Here is an 18,357-nt window from a genome sequence, read left to right as displayed (position 1 = left end):
GGAATTTATTACTCATCTGATTCCAACATTGAAATTGCAGGTTATTCAGATGCAGACTGGGCTGGAAATATTGATGATCAAAAAGCACATATGGTGGCTGTTTTTATCGTGGAAACAATATGGTTTCATGGCACAGTAAGAAACAAAACTGTGTATCACTTTCCACAGCTAAAGCTGAGTACATCGCAGCTGGGAGTTGTTGTACTCAAGTTTTGTGGATGAAGCAAATGTTGTGTGATTATGGCTTTAATCAAGGTAAGCTGCTCATTTTCTGTGATAATCAAAGTGCCATAAATATTTCTCAGAATCCTGTTGAGCATTCCCGAACCAAGCATATTGATATCCGACATCATTTTATTCGTGAGTTGGTTGAAGATGGGGCTCTTCGACTTGATTATGTGAATAGTGACAATTAACTTGCTGATATTTTACAAAACCCTTAGATACTACTAGATTTGAACACCTCCGAAAGTCCATTGGCATTTGTACTATCTTTTGAACAGCAAGGCTACTGTCTCAAATGCATCTCATTGTGTAAAAATTGCATTTTATTTTATTTTTCATTTTTTTATAAAAAAAAATCTTAAAACTTTTTTCTATATATTTTGCCTTTGTTTTGATTGGTGTTCTTTACGGCTTGTTGGGAAATGAGCTAAACTCTCTTGGAATTGCTTCGTGTTTACTTGATCTTAGATTGACATCTCTCTTTCTAATGTGTTTTACAACTGTGAATACTATTGAGATTGAACCTTTGAGATTAGTGGTTAAAATGGTCCTTCTGCTGAGTGCTTAGATTGACAACCTGTCTGCCGCGCAAATCTCACGGCCTGGAGTTCCGGGCCGAGGGGATGTGCGTTAACACGGGGTTTCCTGCTTTTGGGTGCGGTGCGGTTGTGCGCGGGCGTGCCAGCACGGTTTACCGTGCGTTGATGTTTCGATGAGTTTTGGATGGATGAATGGTGCGCCTGTTTGATCTGTCTTCCTGGTCAAACGATTGTAGCCGAGAGAGGAACTGGTCTCAGCTGTTAGGTTCACGGCCTGAACTACAAGGCCGTCGAGTGATGGTGTTGGTGGTGGGTTTTGGGCGGTGCTCCGGCGCGCTGCTCAGGGAGCGACGGTCGTGTGATATATGGGGTGAGTGAACGAACAAATAGAGATGGTGCTCCGGCGCCTTGAAAATCAAGGGTCGTATGATATATTGATGAATGGATTCTGCTTACAACCTAACACTACTCCTAGGAAAGCAAGTAAAGATATTGATAGTGCATTACAGAGAAAAATAAGTTGCTCCGTGGGAGGCTTGTTTTGGTGTTTGAACCCTTTGAATGTAGCTTGAGTCTTGTATTTATAGGAAGAGTTCCTGGATGAGTAATCGAGGCTGAATTTACGCATAGTGGAGTCTGATTAGCGCAAGTGGGCAGTCCAATCGACATTTGGGATCGTGAAGTATGGTGGTGAGACTCCAGAAATCCCGGTGAATCTCGGCCGCCGCTCTCAATCGTGGGTTCTGAACCTCTGGCCGTGGAGACGCATTTATGGCCTGGATAGCTGGTGAACCAACATCTCAAGCTGTCAGAATCCTTGTGAGAATGTCTATGTCTAATCACTCTGATCTTCATCACCAAATCCTGACTTCAGTCACTTCCCACCTTCCCTTAAGCATTAAATGCTACTTTGTGGCCAATGGGTTTGCTGCATTAAACAGGCACTACTTCATTAAATGAAGCCTGGGGCCCTGCTGTCATGTGATGATTTGCCTTTAATGTCTTGGCCGCGATTTTGTTCGACCTCGGCCTCGGCCTATGCTTGAGGCCGAGATGATTATGCCTTGGCATTTCCTCTTTTATTTTTAAAGAAAGCGCAATGCCCTGGCGAAACGCTGCGTTTCAGCCTCTGCGAACAAGTGCCAAGGCCGAGAGAAAGGGCTCCTTCGGCCAGCTCATGGCCGAGATTCATCAGGCACAAACACAACCCATAAAAATTCTTCCTGCACTCTGTCAATATTCTTGGTGTGTGCCCTGTGCAGAATTCATTGAGACCAAGTGAGACACACGTTGTCTTCGTTAGGCCTTGCTTTTTTTTTTTTAATCTTCTTAATTGAATCTAAGCACTTTGCTCTCTAACTTGGCCATCTCAACTCCTGTTCCATGTCTTTGGTTTTTAATCTCATTATTATTTGTGGTTTATGAACATCCATGTTGAGTATGTCTGAAATGCTATGCTTGTATCACGCCAAATAACTTGTTGCGACACTCTACTTGTTTCCCCCCACAAATTTGTTTTGCTTGTGTCTTGCTACCCTGATTATCTGTTCAGCATTCATTTACATTCATTCTTCTGGTTCATCTATTGCATGTGTTTGTCTGGGTATGAACGCTTTTCATGATTCTTGTGCAAGTGTGCAGAGTTGTCCAGATACAGGTGATGGTCATACATCTTTGGCTTTCCTTTCCAAAAAGGGGGAGATTAGTGCAAACCCTACGTTAATTGGTCACTTTGCTGTGATTAAGGGGGAGTTTTGTTCTGCTATGATTAAGGGGGAGCCTTGGTTCTGCATAAGTGGTTATATCGAGGGGGAGTACTTGTGGTTGTGATACTCTAACAACTATATGCTATCTAATTTACTTGTGCAGAGTCGAATCTTTGATCAAGTTGAGATTGGGTGGGTTTTTTTTTTCCTTGTGTTGGGGTTTTGTCTAGGAAATGCCAAAGGGGGAGATTGTAAATGTGAATTTACTTAGGAATTGGCTTAATTTCCTAGACTTGTAATTGTGTCCTCGTTGTGTAGATTTAGGCCTAATTTTTAGGCAAATTAACTTGGGCCACAAGACTTATCCAGATTGAGCAGATCAAGGGTTGACTATGTCTACAAGGTAATTTGCATTTGCATATCATATTAGGAAAACTATATTTTTGTGATTTAGTTTTATTAGGAATGAAATTCATAATGAAATCAATTAGCAAAATTGTTTGCCTCTTTTTCACTTTAAAACCAATTCTACTTTTTCCTACTCTTTTTGGGAACGTGATTTCTATTGATATAAAACAAAGCTTGAAGACCTTTGTTACTTACTTCTACAAAAATTGATTTGAGATATATTAAGAGAAGCAAAGGTGAGTTCATGAAAAATTAGAATGATAAAGCAACTTTGTGAAGCTTTTTAATTCTAGTTTGCATCTTCATATTTCATATTCCATATTGGAAGCTGTGTGTGGGCATGCTTGTTCGTGAGGATCATCGATTCGAGAGAGTTCAAGCAAGGACTGAGTAAGGCAAGACAAAAGTATTGGATAGATTCTTGTTTAGAGTTTATCTTCTTGAGTCTTGTAATAGTCCATTCTTAGTGGATTTCTAGAGGTTTTTCCCGGTTGGGTTTTTTCCTCGTACCATTGGGTACAAAAATCCTTGTGTTAATTTACTTCTGCTGCAAGATTTTATTAGTTAGATTTGGGATTGAAATCCTTGTCCAATCATATTCCGGTTGTCTATTTACTCTCTCTGAGACACGATTTCATATGTTCCACATCAGTTGATACTAAAAAGTTTGGATAATATGTAAAAGACTTCTAGCTCAAGTCGTTAAGAACATTTCCTTGCAACGGAGGTCCTGTATTTGAACCCTCCTTCACCTATATTGCTTGTATTAAAAAAGAAGTTGAGATAATATGTTGTACCCTTACTCATTTCTTTATCCACATTTATTTTGGTAACATAAAAAAAAGTAAATTATCATTTGCCACCCTAATAACAAGGATTATATTGGCTATATTTTTTGTAGAATCCAAGGTCCAGTTTGGTTCATTGGAAAGGAGGCTTGGGGTTGAGAAATCCATTGCTTTCTCATGTTTGGTAAGTCCACGTATAGGAAATGGTTGTCTGGCACATAGGAAAGTAGGGGGGAAAATGAAGTCCTCCTCCCCCCTTGGGTTTTGTTTTCCTCCTTATGGGAAAGTTTGGGAAAATGAACCAACATTAAATGCACATTTTTCATGACCATTTTGTCCTCATGAACAATTTAGAATTACAATATAGCATTAAATGCATTTTTTAATTTGATTTCATATGGGTATAATTGAAAAATTAAACAAACTTTGTTTTACATTCATACACAAACCAAACATGTGAAAGGAAATAAAGTGGTATTTCTTGGTTACTTTCCCAGGATTACCAAACATGGAAAATGAATCTTCCATTTCTCAACCCTTGGGAAAGACATGGGAAATTATTTCCCATCAAATTTTTTCCGCAAACTAAACAGGACCTCAAAACATGTACAAAAGAGTAAACAAGCATTGGCACATAAACATTTTTATCCTCCAATGGAGTACACATTTCTTTTTCTTCTTGCCAAAATGGAGTAGACATTCAAGGTGACAAAATTTACCTATCCCTCTAATAAAGGATTGTTGCCCACCTCAAAAGCAATATATACATTAAGTCCCACCAATATTTTATAACAAAATATCATTTCCTCCCTCCCATCTACTTTTCATAAAAGAGAAAAGTAAATGTAAAATATAAAAAAATAAATAATAAAATAATAGTTAATACAACAATATTCTCAAGTTGATTGGAGTGATCGGCTTTACGAATGTATAAACAACATGTCACCTAAATTGTTGAATTACATATTTGCCCAGCTCATTTGCATAGTATCTTCAAGATGACGTCTTTTTTTTTCTTTTTTGGTAGACTAGAGGGGAAAAACCCCGAACACAACAACAACTACAAAGAAACAGGACAAATTAATCTAGCTTTCGCTACACCAGTGATATAAGGAGAAGAGAACCAATCAAGATGACGTCTTTAATTAGCTGAAAAAGAAAAGTTTAAGAGGTAAATTTGCACTAAGGAAAAACGGCAACTTACCAGAAAAATTGGTCGCCTAAATGATGTGACTCAAACCTCCATTATTGGTTCACAAAGAAAGAACACAAGCACAATGATGATCACGTTGACACGTGTCTCAACTGGGACGAGGAACTGCGGGCCACTTCATGACACGGAGGACACAGTAGACTTCCACCACATACCACTTGAGTTTGTCGTCGTCAAGAACAGGCCACACAAGCTTCACCTTTGCAAATCTCTTTGGGTCACTCGGAGAGTTTGGGCTGCAAAATGATTTCTTCTTTCTTTCTCATATCTCTGAGCTCTCTGGTAAGCAATAAATTCTCTACTTTAATTCACTGTGAGCTTCCTTCCTTGTAGATTTTTGTACATCTGTTCTTCTAAATTCCCAGAAAAATCTTTTCAGGATTGAAAGGATTGTTCTGGCTTTAATGCTAGTGCTCCAGTTGCTGTTTTCTTTATGTATGTGTGAAAATTAAATTTCCTAAAGAGAACCCATCTCGGAAATTTTGAGTTCTCAGTTGAGAACTGCGAGAATTCTTCACGCCCAGACTGTAGTTTCAGGAACTTCAGGCTACCCAGTTTGAGTTTTAGCGAGATATCTGGGAAAAGTGTTGGGAATTCATGGATACATTACTTAAAACTCATAACAAGCTTGAATTTTTGCACCCGCTTCATGGGTTTTCAGAGAAAGTGAGTAATTTGAATTCTTCGAAGCTTCAAAACCAGGAGCTGAGATGTGGTCTTAGAAAGTCTCATATGAAATTGAGCCGGACTGGTCTTGTTAAGGCTAGTAGCAGTGCTCTTCTGGAGCTTGTTCCAGAAACCAAGAAGGAGAGTCTTGACTTTGAGCTTCCCATGTATGACCCATCAAAGGGTCTTGTGGTGGACCTTGCAGTTGTGGGCGGCGGCCCTGCAGGACTTGCCGTGGCACAGCAAGTCTCAGCAGCAGGGCTTTCTGTTTGCTCGATTGACCCGTCTCCCAAATTAATTTGGCCCAATAATTATGGTGTTTGGGTGGATGAATTTGAGGCCATGGATTTGCTTGATTGCCTGGACACTACCTGGTCTGGTGCTGTTGTGTTCATAGATGAGCAGACGAAAAAGGATCTTGACAGACCTTATGGAAGGGTTAACAGGAAGCAGCTTAAGTCCAAGATGCTGCAAAAATGCATATCGAATGGTGTCAAATTTCACCAAGCTAAAGTAAATAAGGTTATTCACGAGGAGGAAAAATCACTGTTGATTTGCAATGATGGTGTCACTATTCAAGCTGCTGTGGTTCTTGATGCAACTGGTTTTTCAAGATGCCTTGTACAGTATGATAAGCCCTACAATCCAGGTTACCAAGTGGCTTATGGGATTTTGGCGGAGGTTGAAGAGCATCCATTTGATGTAGATAAGATGGTTTTTATGGATTGGAGAGACTCACACTTGAACAATAATATCGAACTGAAGGAGAGAAATGCTAGGATCCCTACTTTTCTATATGCAATGCCTTTTTCATCCAACAGGATATTTCTTGAAGAAACTTCCCTGGTAGCTCGGCCTGGAGTACCTATGAAAGATATCCAGGATAGAATGGTTGCTAGGTTAAGGCACCTAGGCATTAAAATTAAGAGCATTGAAGAGGATGAGCATTGTGTCATTCCAATGGGGGGCCCCCTTCCAGTGCTCCCTCAAAGAGTTGTTGGAATTGGTGGTACAGCTGGGATGGTGCATCCTTCAACTGGTTATATGGTTGCAAGGACTCTGGCAGCGGCTCCTATTGTTGCAAATGCGATAGTTCAGTACCTTGGTTCTGATCGAATTCTTTCAGGAAATGAACTGTCTGCAGAAGTTTGGAAAGATTTATGGCCCATAGAAAGGAGGAGACAAAGGGAGTTTTTCTGTTTTGGTATGGCTATTCTGCTTAAGCTTGATTTGAAAAGTACTCGGAGGTTTTTCAATGCATTCTTTGATCTAGAACCCCGTTATTGGCACGGATTCTTGTCATCTCGACTCTTTCTACCTGATCTTGTATTTTTTGGGCTTTCACTGTTTTCTCATGCTTCTAATGCTAGTAGAATAGAAATTATGGCAAAGGGGACTCTTCCTTTGGTAAAGATGATCAACAACTTGATACAGGATAGAGATTAGGACTGATATTATTTGTATTATGCAATTTGCGTCGATAAATTTGCATCTTGAAAATACATACAATTGCTAATAGTTGTCAGCAAATCATTATGAATCAACTACTCTTTCTTTATAACAAAAAGGAAAAAAAAAGGAAGAAAAAGTAATCCTCCCTTATTATTATATGTACAATACTTAGAAACTCTTGTTGTTGAACATGGCTTTAATCATTTTAAATTTCAAATAATTTACCTAGCTGTGTTCTTACTTGCAAGTCAATTTGTTTAATTAATTAATTATTTAATATTTTATGCTGTGCAATCAAATCAATAAAGGTTAGTTTTCTTGTCCTGTTGGTTTACCCATTTTGGTTTGTAAGAAAAAAGAAAACGAACAAAAAAGAATAATGGTTACTGTTGCATTGCTGAGACAATACCTCTAAATCATGAGTTGTATAGGCCAGGTTTTGAAGATGGAAAAGTTAATTGAAGTTGATGCAGAATTCATAGGGTCACAACAAGTAACTCAAATCTCAATGATTTTCTAAAATTGTTTGGACTAATCATGTTTACACCTCATCTGATTTTGTTTGGACTAATCTTTTTGTCAAGTTGGTCTAATTGGGGTCGGTTAGAACTTAAAATGCAACTCCAAATTCGATTTCAGCTGAGCTTTTTGGGTGGTTGCATTTGGTTTTGTCAATTTGAACAGAAAATTCGATTTAAGCTGAGGTTGCTGTGCACCTGACCAATTTTGTCAAGAGGCTTTGGAAATGTTTGGGAAATGTTTCTTGCAACATGTAACATGCTGGTTAGTTTACTGAAACTCATAAAATAGGCAACATATGGAATCACTTGGTTGCTTAAACGAAAACTTGCAAACACATTGGCCACACAAAATTAAATTACATTCTGATAAACACCTCAACCAATTAAGACAACTTGGCTTATTATAGTCACACCTGCACACACAGAAATATAAATGAGATCTGATAGGTTGGAATTACCAGATGGAGAGGACCCTCACAAAACTGGCACCGGCAACTAGAAGGTATAAAACCATGTAGCCAAACAAACCAGAAAGAAGAAATGCATGTAAAAACAACCGAAGCATGTCTTTTAGTACCTATATGTATCTCTCAGGCTATGTGTAGCCGTGTTTTCAAGTACTGGCATACAGCCTCACAGAGAGAGGGTTAAGGATGGACTGTGTACCAAGTCTGGATGCCGCTTAACCCAAGTGCTGATAAGACCCCAAGGAAAGCCAGGATAGTCCAGGGGCTACTGAAGTGATCGTGACAGAACTGAGACATCCAGGTCTTCCACTTGGTTTTGTAGTGCTTTTCTAATTCGGCTTTAACACTGAGGTATATGGCAGTGTTAGGTACCAAGTCAGTGCCTATCTCATTGAAGAGTTTAGCCACCTCCTTATCACTCCCAAGAAAGTTGAACAGCACAGACGCTGACCTTAGCTTCTTAACATCTTCAGCATGATCAATGAGTGCATCGAGGAAACCTATGTAAGAGGTAACCCCGTAATCATTTTGGAAATCAGGACACATTTCATAGGCTATCAAATTCATGAACTTAGGCCCTGTTGAGTCGTCTACTGATATTGGAGGAAGACTAAGGAATCCTGCAAAGCAATGAGACTTAAAAGATATGTCCCCCAAGAAGTTACTCTTACTGGGCTGAAAATGTATCCCGGCTGCACTAAGCTCCTGCACATTGCGAAAAGTTTGTTTAGAGAACTCTCCAACTCCTTTCTTCGGAACATCCTCTTTTGGTGAACCTATAATTCTTTTGCGCAGAAGGTCAAGAAGATGAATGGGCTCTTTCTCCATGGGTATTGGTACGCTTGGTTGTTGCTTCTGATTCGCATCTGTTGTTACGCCTGGTTGTTGCTTCTGATTCGCATCTGTTGTTACTCCTGGTTGTTGCTTTGTTTCTGTGTTTTCTGTTATGTCTACCTTCTGTTCCATGCTTGCTGTCGTGTCTGGTTCTTGCTTCTGTTCCCTGTTTTCTGTTATTCCTGGTTGGTGCTTCTGTTCCTGCCCTTTTGATTGCTTCTCTGTGGGTACAATAATGTGCATCCGAACAAAATTCTCGATTGCGCGTCTCAAATCCTCACGTCTGTTGCTTGAGCTCATCAACAGCTCGAGGACTTGATATGGGATTTGATTCTCCAGCAAGAATAAGTCTTGCTGTGCAAAGGCTACCTGGTCTCTTTTTATTTCAAACAATTTTTCAAACTCTTCATGCTCGTGCATAAGGGAGTATATGAATTGTAAGGTTGAACACCCATCTAAGAACAACATCCAGGCGAGGGTATCATCATCAATGTCCTCTATTTCTTCCTTGACGTAGCATTCCCTTAGTTCTTTGATCTTCTCCTCAATCTTCTTATACAAATCTTCATCTGTCTGGCCAACAAATTGGGCAAACTTTGATGTCAACATAAGCTTGTATTTTTGTGCCAGCTTGCACCTTGGATTATCATGATGGAAAGGGCCAATTGCTACTGCCCTTGGCACATAGTATTTCTCGAAATTTTTGTGATCCCGGAGCATGAAGGGAACCTTTTGGATCTTCGGTTGCGAGCTGTGTATTGGACTTTTTGGTGCATCCCTCAATTCTTTGAATCTCTTCTGACGAATTTCCCTTGCCTCCCCCATGGAAACTATGGTTTTTTCACTTCCAATCTCAGGCTAATTTTCTAGGTGCTCGTCTAAACAAAGCAAAGCTTTGATATTCCCTAGTTTCTGCATTTTATAGTAAACCATAGGTTTTAGGCACTTGAAATTTAACTAAGAATATAGGATCCGTCACCCTTATTATTCAAATATATTTGGATATGCACTTTGCTATTGAGCAAGTACATCTTGTGGCTTTCCAGGCCAAAAGGAAAAGGCAAATATAATGACTTTATTTGCATGGGAGGCTTCGAATGATTTCTTGAAATTCACACATTTGATAGTGACTTTAACTTCATCACAAGTTTAGCATATACGCCAATCATTGTATATGGAAGAAGTGCTGTTTGGGAAAACTTAAAAGTTGTTGCTTGCAACTTTATTCTCGTATCTAAGCAAGTTCTGTAAAAACTCTACAAAAGGAACAGCTGGTTATATGCTTGGGGTCCAACAAAAAACTTTAAACTCACAACTCATCACAGGAAGCAGAAGCTTATTTGCCACAGCAAAAGAAAAAAACTAGTCATCACAACCAATTTGATACTCTGTATTAACACAGAGAGGCACCAAAAGCATTAAGATGATTAACCAAAAGCATTAAGACACTCAAGAGCTACATAGTCTGATTGTAAAAGTGAATATTGATGGCTGGCAACGGTTCTCAATCGTAAGTATGATGCTGCATATGTCTCCAAAATTGGCGGCTTTGTTCTCAAAAGCAAAGTGCAAGCAAGACGCTTAATAAAAACTCTTGCTAAGCCATTTTGGACATGGATATGGGGAATTGGATACTCAACATCAATGCCCAAGTGATAATGCAATAGTTATAAAAAGTTTTGGAAAGTAAACGTAGGAGGGCGAGGAATTGTGCTCACATTACGAGTAATTTAATTACTTGATAAGAAGTCTAGTAAATGCATTACGAGTTCACAAGGTGAAAACCCATCTTGCAGATGCATCTACTAAAATCATAAAATAGCATCACTTAAATCAGGCTAGCTTATTATCATTCCATTTGGTTTCGAGAGTTTCTTTATTTAAATGGTATCTATTTGTAATGGTCTATAAACTTATACTCGAGTTTTATATTGATCTCCAACTCATTTTTGAATCATTTTGGTCCTCCAATTATGGCGCATGTCCAATTTTTACTTTTCCTTCAAATTTCATCAATTTTCTATCTATTGGACCGGTAAAATCTTCAATTTAGATACAATTATCCCCTAAAAAATCACTAGATAACTAAACTAGATTCTTGTGCCATGAATTTAGACATTCAAAACAAAATATGCTGAAAAGTATAGTTTATTATTATACATAAATACATGCGCCAAAAAGCAAAGCAAAGTCACTTAAGCCATAATGTTTGAATGTGCTTTATCGTCCTAAAAAGTTCCAAATTTGATGTAAGCGAAGGTTGTATTTAACTCTCCTGACTCAATTTTGTGAAATGATTTACCAGAGTAAACACAATATTCTTTGATATTATATGGTCAGTAGTGTCAACTTGTTGCATTAATAGACACATTGACTCTCACATAATATTATTAGTTAAATTTGACAGAATATGAGATCCCTCTTGCAATATCTTTTTTCTTTTCTTTAAAGTTTGGAAATGCTATAAAACAAACAAGAGGCTTCCAACATGTAATCTGCATGATTAATCTAGGAATTAATTACAACAAAGGCCACACATGATCACAAATTGTTTATTTATTTATTGTTTATATATTTTTTGAGAATCACATCGATTATGAAATGACAACTTACAATAAGAATGTTACACACAAACTTCAACTAAAATATATAAATAAATAAAAAAATTCCACCAAATTAAGAAAAAGGCACAATTTTCAACTTGCCTTATTTTAGTAACATCTGCTGACAGTAAAATACCAAATGGAGAGAGGACCCTTGAGAAGCCATGACTTGTGAAAACCTCTAGAAGACGTCGTAATTGGGGGGACGTATAGAACCATGCAGCACACAAATTGCAAAGCAGCAAATGTCTTTTTAGTACCTGAAAAAGGCTGAAGGAATCACAACAAACTTAAGCGCAATTGATGTGTACTTATTACATTAATTATAATATCAAGTTCGTATATGTTAATTACCACATCATATGCTGCCAGACTATGCTTTTAGCTAAAGTACGTTGTCCTTTTAGTACCCTCGCGCTTTCAGGTACTCAAGTAAGGCCTTACATGGAGATGAAGGGTTATCAGAATTGACGGTGTACCACGTCTGAACAGCGATCATCCCAAGCCCTGAGAGAATACCAATGGAACCCAAAACCCAGGGCTTGCTGAAATGGTCGTGAAAGAATTGAGCTATCCATATCTTCCACGTGGCGTTGCAGTGAGCTTCTATCATGCTTTTAACCTTGTCGGAAAATTGATTGTTAGGCACCACGATAGTGTCCATCTCATTGAAGAGTCGAACCACCTCCTCGTCACTCCCAAGTAAGTTTCGAAGTATGTGCTTTTTCCTCAGATGCTTCACATCATCCTGATGATCGATGAGTGAATTGAGGAAGCTTATGTAAGAGGCGACCCCGAAATCATTCTGGAAATCGGGACACATTTCGTAGGCTATCAAATTCATGAACTTAAGCCGCATCAAGTCGTCTACTTTTATTTTGGGAAGATAAAGGAACCCACAGCATATATAGCTCTTAAAATATATGTCGCTCAATACGCTTGGCCCCTTTCTCTGCCTAAAATGGATCCCGGCTGCCTGAAGCTCTTGTACATTGCAAATAGATTGGGCACTTGCTCTTGTCTCACTTTTTCTCTTAGGTGGATATCCTAGCATTGTTGTCAGAAGATACTCAAGAAGATGAGTTGGCTCTGGTTCCATGGGTATTGTTTCGTGTTGAGGATGCTGCTTAGTTGCACCTGGTGCAACCCCGTGCATCTGAACAAACCTCTCGATTGAGTCCTTCAAGGCCTCATGTATGTTGCTGGAGCTCATCAACAGCTTGAGGAGTTGATAAGGAAGTTGGTTCTCTAGCAAGAACATGTCCCGTTCTGCAAAGACCACCCGGTCTTTCTTGATCTGAAAAGATTCCAAGTCATCATATTTGTATATGAATTCCAGCGTCGAACACCCATCAACGAACAACATCAATGCGAGGGAATCGTTGTCATAGTTCTCTATTGCTTCCTTGTCATAGCACTCCCTTAGTTCCTTGATGTACTCGTCAACCTTCTTGAGTAAACGTGCTTCATTCTGCTCACTGTCTCTGACAAAATTTACCGCTAATTGAAGCTTGAGTTCCTCTCCCCACTCGTACCTTAGTTTACCATGGTGGATAGGACCGATGGCAATTACCGTTGGCTCGAAGTATCCTCTGAAATTTGAGTGATCTCGGAACATGACGGGAACCCTTTGGATCTTTGGTTTGCCATTAATATTTTGATACCGAGATGACCTTATTGCCTCTTCTGTTGCTGCTACTTCCCTGAATATTTTGAGTCTCTTCTAGCCAGGAATAGTTTTTAGAGATATTTAGTCATATACCCATTCTTAGCACAAAAAATATAAATAACCCCTATACCATTTAATTTCTATAAACAAACCAAAAAAAACCCAAAAAATAACAACTGGCTCTATTTAATTTAATTTTGATTATTAAATTATTTTGATGCCCTATTGAGTATTTTGGGTTTGTTTATGAGGTTTTGGGGTTGTGATGACAATTTTGCAATTTATAAAAAGTTAAAAGCCTTTTTGTTATGTTGTAAATGAGTTTTGGGTGTGTTTTTAAAGTCCATTTCATATAGGGTATTTATATAATTTGGGCTCCTATATTGGGTATAATAGTGAATCTCCCTAATTTTTATTGCCTCCTCAGGGATTGTAAATACTCACAGTTTGCTCAATTTCTGCAGTTTGGTCTTGATCTCCTCTGCTTACTTGTCCACCTCCTCTTTTGGTAACTTGCCTGTCAAACAGCTCCTTCTGGGCCATGTAATTTCAAAGTGCTGCTAGTCGAAATGAAGATAGGTGGCTATTCTTTTTTTTTTTCTTTCGTGATTTGGCCTGAATGATCTGTGGCTATTATGGCATGCATATATATATATATAGCAACATGCCACAGAAATTCATCACTTGAGCTTCAAGAAAATAGAAGCTTAATTCAGAAGAGAGATCCTTGATATACTTGGATGACACAATATTGATAGTGTTCGTGAAGGAATAAGTACACTTGCATGACTTTATATAAATCGGAAGATTGGTATATATTTTATTAGTAAGTACACCAATCATAAAGAAGTTGTTTTTTTCTCCACCGGATAAAATAAAAATTCTGTTTGCCTGTAACTTTAATCATGCTGTGGCATATATGTTATCTTGGACCACACTCTTGAAAAAAGAGAAGGTTTTGCTCATCATGAATATTGGCTTGGCATAAATATTACGACTTGCTAAAATACTTACCTGGGATTGTTTCTTTCATTAAAAAAAGAATGAAAAAGCTAGCTAGTCTCGAACGATAAGAATCAATAATGTGATGCGCACGTAAAGTAGAGTTTGCATCCATGAAGAGAAATTTTCAAATAAAATGATCAAGAACGCGAGTCACATAATTCATTAGGATTTACATGGAGTAATTCCAATATAAGGATTTGAATAAAATTATAATATCAAATTGTTTGTTTAGACTACTACAATCCATGCATGCTAAAATTTGGATAAGAAGAAAATGACGAAAACAAATGGACTCCAAATAACTCCTGATGGTCGGCCTTAGGCTTGGGCTTCGAGGGTGATCACCAAAGGCCTCGAATCAAGGGGCCTCAAAACTTTATATATATATAATTATTTAGGCGCTACAAGATATCAATATATATAAAGCAAAAGGTAGAGAATGGTAAAACATTCAAAATACCAGAAAATGCCCTTGATTAATGCAAAATATTAATTAAATAAAGATAATATGGTAAATTCACACTTTTTTATATTAAAAAATTTTAAAATTAAAAGAAAAATCAAATCATGGATCTTATTTTTATGGAATATAACTATCCATTAACTTTTTTAATTCCAAAATAAATTTTAAATTAAAAAAAAAACTTATTATAGGTGTGAAAGCGCGTGCAAAGAGACTAGTTTATTGAAAGTTTAAAAATAAAAGGGCCAAATAAAATTGCTTGGTCTTTAACAACGGAAATGCTATAACGTATGTGACTTGAGAGAATTCTAGGAGCACTCTGGATCTTCAGTAGCGGATCCCCTCTTTAAATGTTTGACACATGTCCTACCATTTAACAGAGAATTAAATCTGGTTTTTTCCGAACAGAGAATTAAATCTGTTAACTTCTTTTTTGCTTTAAAAAAATTAAAAATTAAAAACTCCAAAATAGTCTGGACTCTGGAGCATCCTCTGGCCTGTCAACTCTCAAGCCCTACCCAACCACGTCTCTGAACTCTCAAGCCCTAAGTTTCAATGCAACAACACCTCTGGTGCTCTATCGCTATTCGCTGACCATCTCCAAGGACGAATACCACTGCCCATTTTGAGGACTTGAGAATTCAATATTGGGACTTCCCATCCCATCAAAGGCTTTCATTGAGACCATGACCCAATCATGAAAAGGTTCATATGCAAATGCATAATTAAGAATTTAAATTGTTCATTGATGTGATTATGTGGTTCGTTGTTGGAGATATCTCCTGGTGTTGTACTGAAATTTGGAATGATAAGGTTTGTATGAGAAGTGTGAGATAGTTGAATGCATATTACTTGTTTGACAAAATGTGCAGCTTGTGGCTTGTGGATTTCCTGCTCTGTTTTGCTGCTTGTTGGCTTTAATGAAATATTTGATTGTTCATTGCATTAACTGGGCTTGAAGGAAACAGAGGATAAAAAAAATGTGTACTAGATTGGTTTGATTCTTGTAGAGATCAGAAAGGAGGAGAAATCCTAAACCTTAAAATGACGTTGTCTCTGCCATAAACACATCATTAGGATTGAAAATGTAAATAGGGAACCCTATTTCTGATAAAAACTGAGGACTGTGTACCAAGTCTGGATGCCGCTTAAGACAAGCGCTGTTAGAGCTCCAATGAAAGCAAGCATGACCAAGGGGCTACTGAAATGATCTTCGAAAAATTGAGCGAACCATGCCTTCCACTTGGTCTTGTAGTGTTTTTCTAATTTGGCATTGATAAAGTTGTACTTGGGATGGGCAAGCACCAAATCAGGGCCTATCTCGTGAAAGAGGCCGGCGAGGGCTTGGTCGCTCCCACGCAAGTTGCAAAGTATGCGGGCTGACCGCAGCTGCTTAGCATCGTTGGGATGAGCAATGAGTGAACTGAGGAAGCTGAAGTAAGAGGTGACACCAAAATTATTTAGGAAATCAGGACACATTTCGTAGGCTATCAAATTCAAGAACAAAGGCATTTCTTCTTCGTTTATTGGAGGAAGATTAAGAAATCCAACAAAGCCTAGAGAAGTAAAAGATATGTCCCACAAGGAGCTAGTTTTGCTGCGCCTAAAATGAACCCCCGCTGCCTTAAGCTCCTGTGCATTGCGAAAAGATGGTGAATTGTCTTCTTTGCGATGATCATCTTTGGGAACCTCTGGTGATGGACCTAGCATTCTTTCCCGAAGAAAATCAAGAAGATGATAAGTGGGGTGACCATAATCAGGAAGATGATGAGTGGGCCGAAGATAATCAGAAGGATGACCAGCGGCTTCTTTAAATAAATAGGCTGCCCTGATGGCTTGCTCATGAGCTCGAATCTTCAATAGCATCTCTTGCTTCTCCCTTTCTCGACTGTACTCCAGTGGCTTTTCTGCTGCAATAATCTGCATTCCAACAAAACTCTGTATACTGCTGAACAGCTCCTCTCTTTTTGTGGTTGAGCTCATCAACAGCTCGAGGACTTGATAAGGGAGTTGGTTCTCTAGCAGGAACAAGTCGAGCCGTGCAAAGACAGCTTGGGTTCTGTTCATCCCAAACTCTTCCAAGCGATCAATTTTGTGCATGAATTGCAAGGTTGAACATCCATCTATGAACAACATCCAGGCGAGTGTCTCATCATCATCGTAGCACTTTGTTGCTTCGTTATCGTAGCAGTCCTTTATTTCAGCGATGCGGTCCAGAATCTTCTCGTACAACTGGTAGAAGGTGCAGCCGGAATCCTTGATAAAGTCTGCTGCCAATGTGTATTTGAGTTTCTCTGCTTCAATGCACTTATCATGATGGATGGGACCCATTGCTAGTACTCTTGGCTCAAAGTATTTATCCAAACTACTGTGACTTCGGAGAATTCTAGGAACACTTTGGATCTTCGATCTTGAGCTTCTAGCTGAATTGTAATCGGGAGCTGGAACAAGTCTTCTTTCTGCGTCCCTCAGTTTATTAACTCCCTGCTCCACAGAATCAGGCATTTTAATGCTCTGCTGATTGGAACCAAATTTCGCTTCCTGATTAATTTGTCTTCCTTTTGCGCGGCAGTTAGTTCCCTCTTACATAATCTGACTCCACATATGAGCAAAAATTAGACTTGTAAATGGGTCGGATATCAGATCCGATTAAGAAAAACATTCAATCCGAGGGGATTGTTGTTTTTTTGTTTGATTAGAGAGAGAGAGAGAGAGAGAGAGAGAGAGAGAGAAGAAGAAGAAGAAGATGGCAGGCGGCTGAAATGAGGGAGGGTGGACAAGAGTGTGCAGCAAAAAGGCCGAAAGTAAATCCACTTGTCCAAGACGCGCGCCTATAGGGTAGTTGCTAGACAAAGTTTATATGTGGGGCCCGCGTCAATTATAGTTTATTTGATGTCATCACCAACGGCTACATTGCAAAATGAATTGATGTGGTTTTTTTTTAATAAAAAACAAACGGCTTGAAATCTGGTCCAACGGCTAGTTGATCAAAGGGTCCAATTTTCACTCTGACAAACCAACAACTATATTCTTTTAGCCAAATTCAACGGATACAATAATCTAAAGGCCAAGATTCAACGGATACCAAGCTCTTTGTTCATAAAATCACAATTCTTCTTTACTCTCAAACATTGGATGGTGTACCATCCAATAAACATAGGACATGTGGAATTATTGTCCAACTTATTGCATTTCTTTTTATGACATGTGGCGGGCTGCATTGAAAATATTTCATATGTCTTCTGTCTATTGGATGGTACACCAGCCACGTGGTGTACCCGGAACACTCAAAAATTACTCCAAACATTGGTTTTTTAACTGAACTAGATTCTTGAGCCATGAACTAGATTCTTGAGCCATGAATGTTAGACATTCAAAACAAAATTTGCTGAAAAGTATAATTTATTATTACACATAAATACGTGCGCCAAAAAGCAAAGTAAAGTCACCTGAGCCATAATATTTGAAAGTGCTTTATCGTCCTAAAAAGTTCCAAATTTAATGTAAGCGAAGATTGTATTTAACTCTCCTGACTCAATTTTGTGAAAATATTTACCTGAGTAAACACAATATTCTTTGATATTATATGGCCAGTAGTGTCAACTTGTTGCAGTAATAGACACATTGGCTCTCACATAATATTATCAGTTAAATTTGACAGGATATGAGATCCCTCTTGAAATATCTTTTTATTATTATTATTATTATTTATAAGTTTGGAAATGCTATGAAACAAACAAGAGGCTTCCAACATCCATTGGGGGTTTTGGATGGCAAGGTTTTAATGAGGCCACACTA

At 38.4% G+C, this 18,357-nt stretch overlaps 4 protein-coding genes across 6 annotated transcripts; 1 reads left to right on the top strand and 3 right to left on the bottom strand.

Moving 5' to 3' along the window:
- Positions 1-5,003: 5,003 nt before the first annotated feature.
- LYC (lycopene cyclase) lies at positions 5,004-7,089 on the top strand. Its single transcript, XM_021974374.2, has 2 exons — positions 5,004-5,161; positions 5,259-7,089. Exon 2 carries the CDS (start codon positions 5,477-5,479, stop codon positions 6,989-6,991), a length of 1,515 nt encoding a protein of 504 aa, XP_021830066.1. The 5' UTR covers positions 5,004-5,161; positions 5,259-5,476; the 3' UTR covers positions 6,992-7,089.
- Positions 7,090-7,780: 691 nt separating this feature from the next.
- Positions 7,781-9,884, bottom strand: LOC110770241 (putative UPF0481 protein At3g02645). The gene is made up of 2 exons (XM_088244250.1): positions 8,096-9,884; positions 7,781-7,931 (listed from the first exon to the last, which is right to left on the bottom strand). Exon 1 carries the CDS (start codon positions 9,642-9,644, stop codon positions 8,166-8,168), a length of 1,479 nt encoding a protein of 492 aa, XP_088100376.1. The 5' UTR covers positions 9,645-9,884; the 3' UTR covers positions 7,781-7,931; positions 8,096-8,165.
- Positions 9,885-11,367: 1,483 nt separating this feature from the next.
- Positions 11,368-13,786, bottom strand: LOC110770276 (UPF0481 protein At3g47200-like). 3 transcript variants are annotated; one of them, XM_021974376.2, is made up of 3 exons: positions 13,536-13,786; positions 11,777-13,145; positions 11,368-11,692 (listed from the first exon to the last, which is right to left on the bottom strand). In XM_021974376.2, exons 1-2 carry the CDS (start codon positions 13,632-13,634, stop codon positions 11,826-11,828), a joined length of 1,419 nt encoding a protein of 472 aa, XP_021830068.2. In that variant the 5' UTR covers positions 13,635-13,786; the 3' UTR covers positions 11,368-11,692; positions 11,777-11,825. The 3 variants fall into 3 exon arrangements, with proteins under 3 accessions (XP_021830068.2, XP_021830067.2, XP_021830069.2); XM_021974375.2 differs by having other exon boundaries at positions 11,368-11,682; positions 13,536-13,785; XM_021974377.2 differs by having other exon boundaries at positions 11,368-11,682; positions 11,777-13,142; positions 13,536-13,783.
- Positions 13,787-15,571: 1,785 nt separating this feature from the next.
- Positions 15,572-17,291, bottom strand: LOC110770263 (UPF0481 protein At3g47200-like). The gene has a single exon (XM_021974361.2). It carries the CDS (start codon positions 17,062-17,064, stop codon positions 15,661-15,663), a length of 1,404 nt encoding a protein of 467 aa, XP_021830053.2. The 5' UTR covers positions 17,065-17,291; the 3' UTR covers positions 15,572-15,660.
- Positions 17,292-18,357: the final 1,066 nt, after the last annotated feature.

This window comes from Prunus avium, chromosome 7, assembly GCF_965620075.1.
Source record: "Prunus avium chromosome 7, drPruAviu1.hap1.1, whole genome shotgun sequence".
NCBI classification, from domain to species: domain Eukaryota; kingdom Viridiplantae; phylum Streptophyta; class Magnoliopsida; order Rosales; family Rosaceae; genus Prunus; species Prunus avium.
This window is presented reverse-complemented; position numbering and strand designations above follow the sequence as displayed.

Coding starts and splice junctions, on each gene's coding strand:
- LYC (XM_021974374.2), top strand. CDS start 5,477: ATGGATACATTACTTAAAACTCATAACAAGCTTGAATTTTTGCACCCG.
- LOC110770241 (XM_088244250.1), bottom strand. CDS start 9,644: ATGGGGGAGGCAAGGGAAATTCGTCAGAAGAGATTCAAAGAATTGAGG.
- LOC110770276 (XM_021974376.2), bottom strand. CDS start 13,634: ATGGCCCAGAAGGAGCTGTTTGACAGGCAAGTTACCAAAAGAGGAGGT. Junction 13,146..13,535: donor CTGCAGAAATTGAGCAAACT/GTGAGTATTTAC, acceptor ATTCCTGGCTAG/AAGAGACTCAAAATATTCAG.
- LOC110770263 (XM_021974361.2), bottom strand. CDS start 17,064: ATGCCTGATTCTGTGGAGCAGGGAGTTAATAAACTGAGGGACGCAGAA.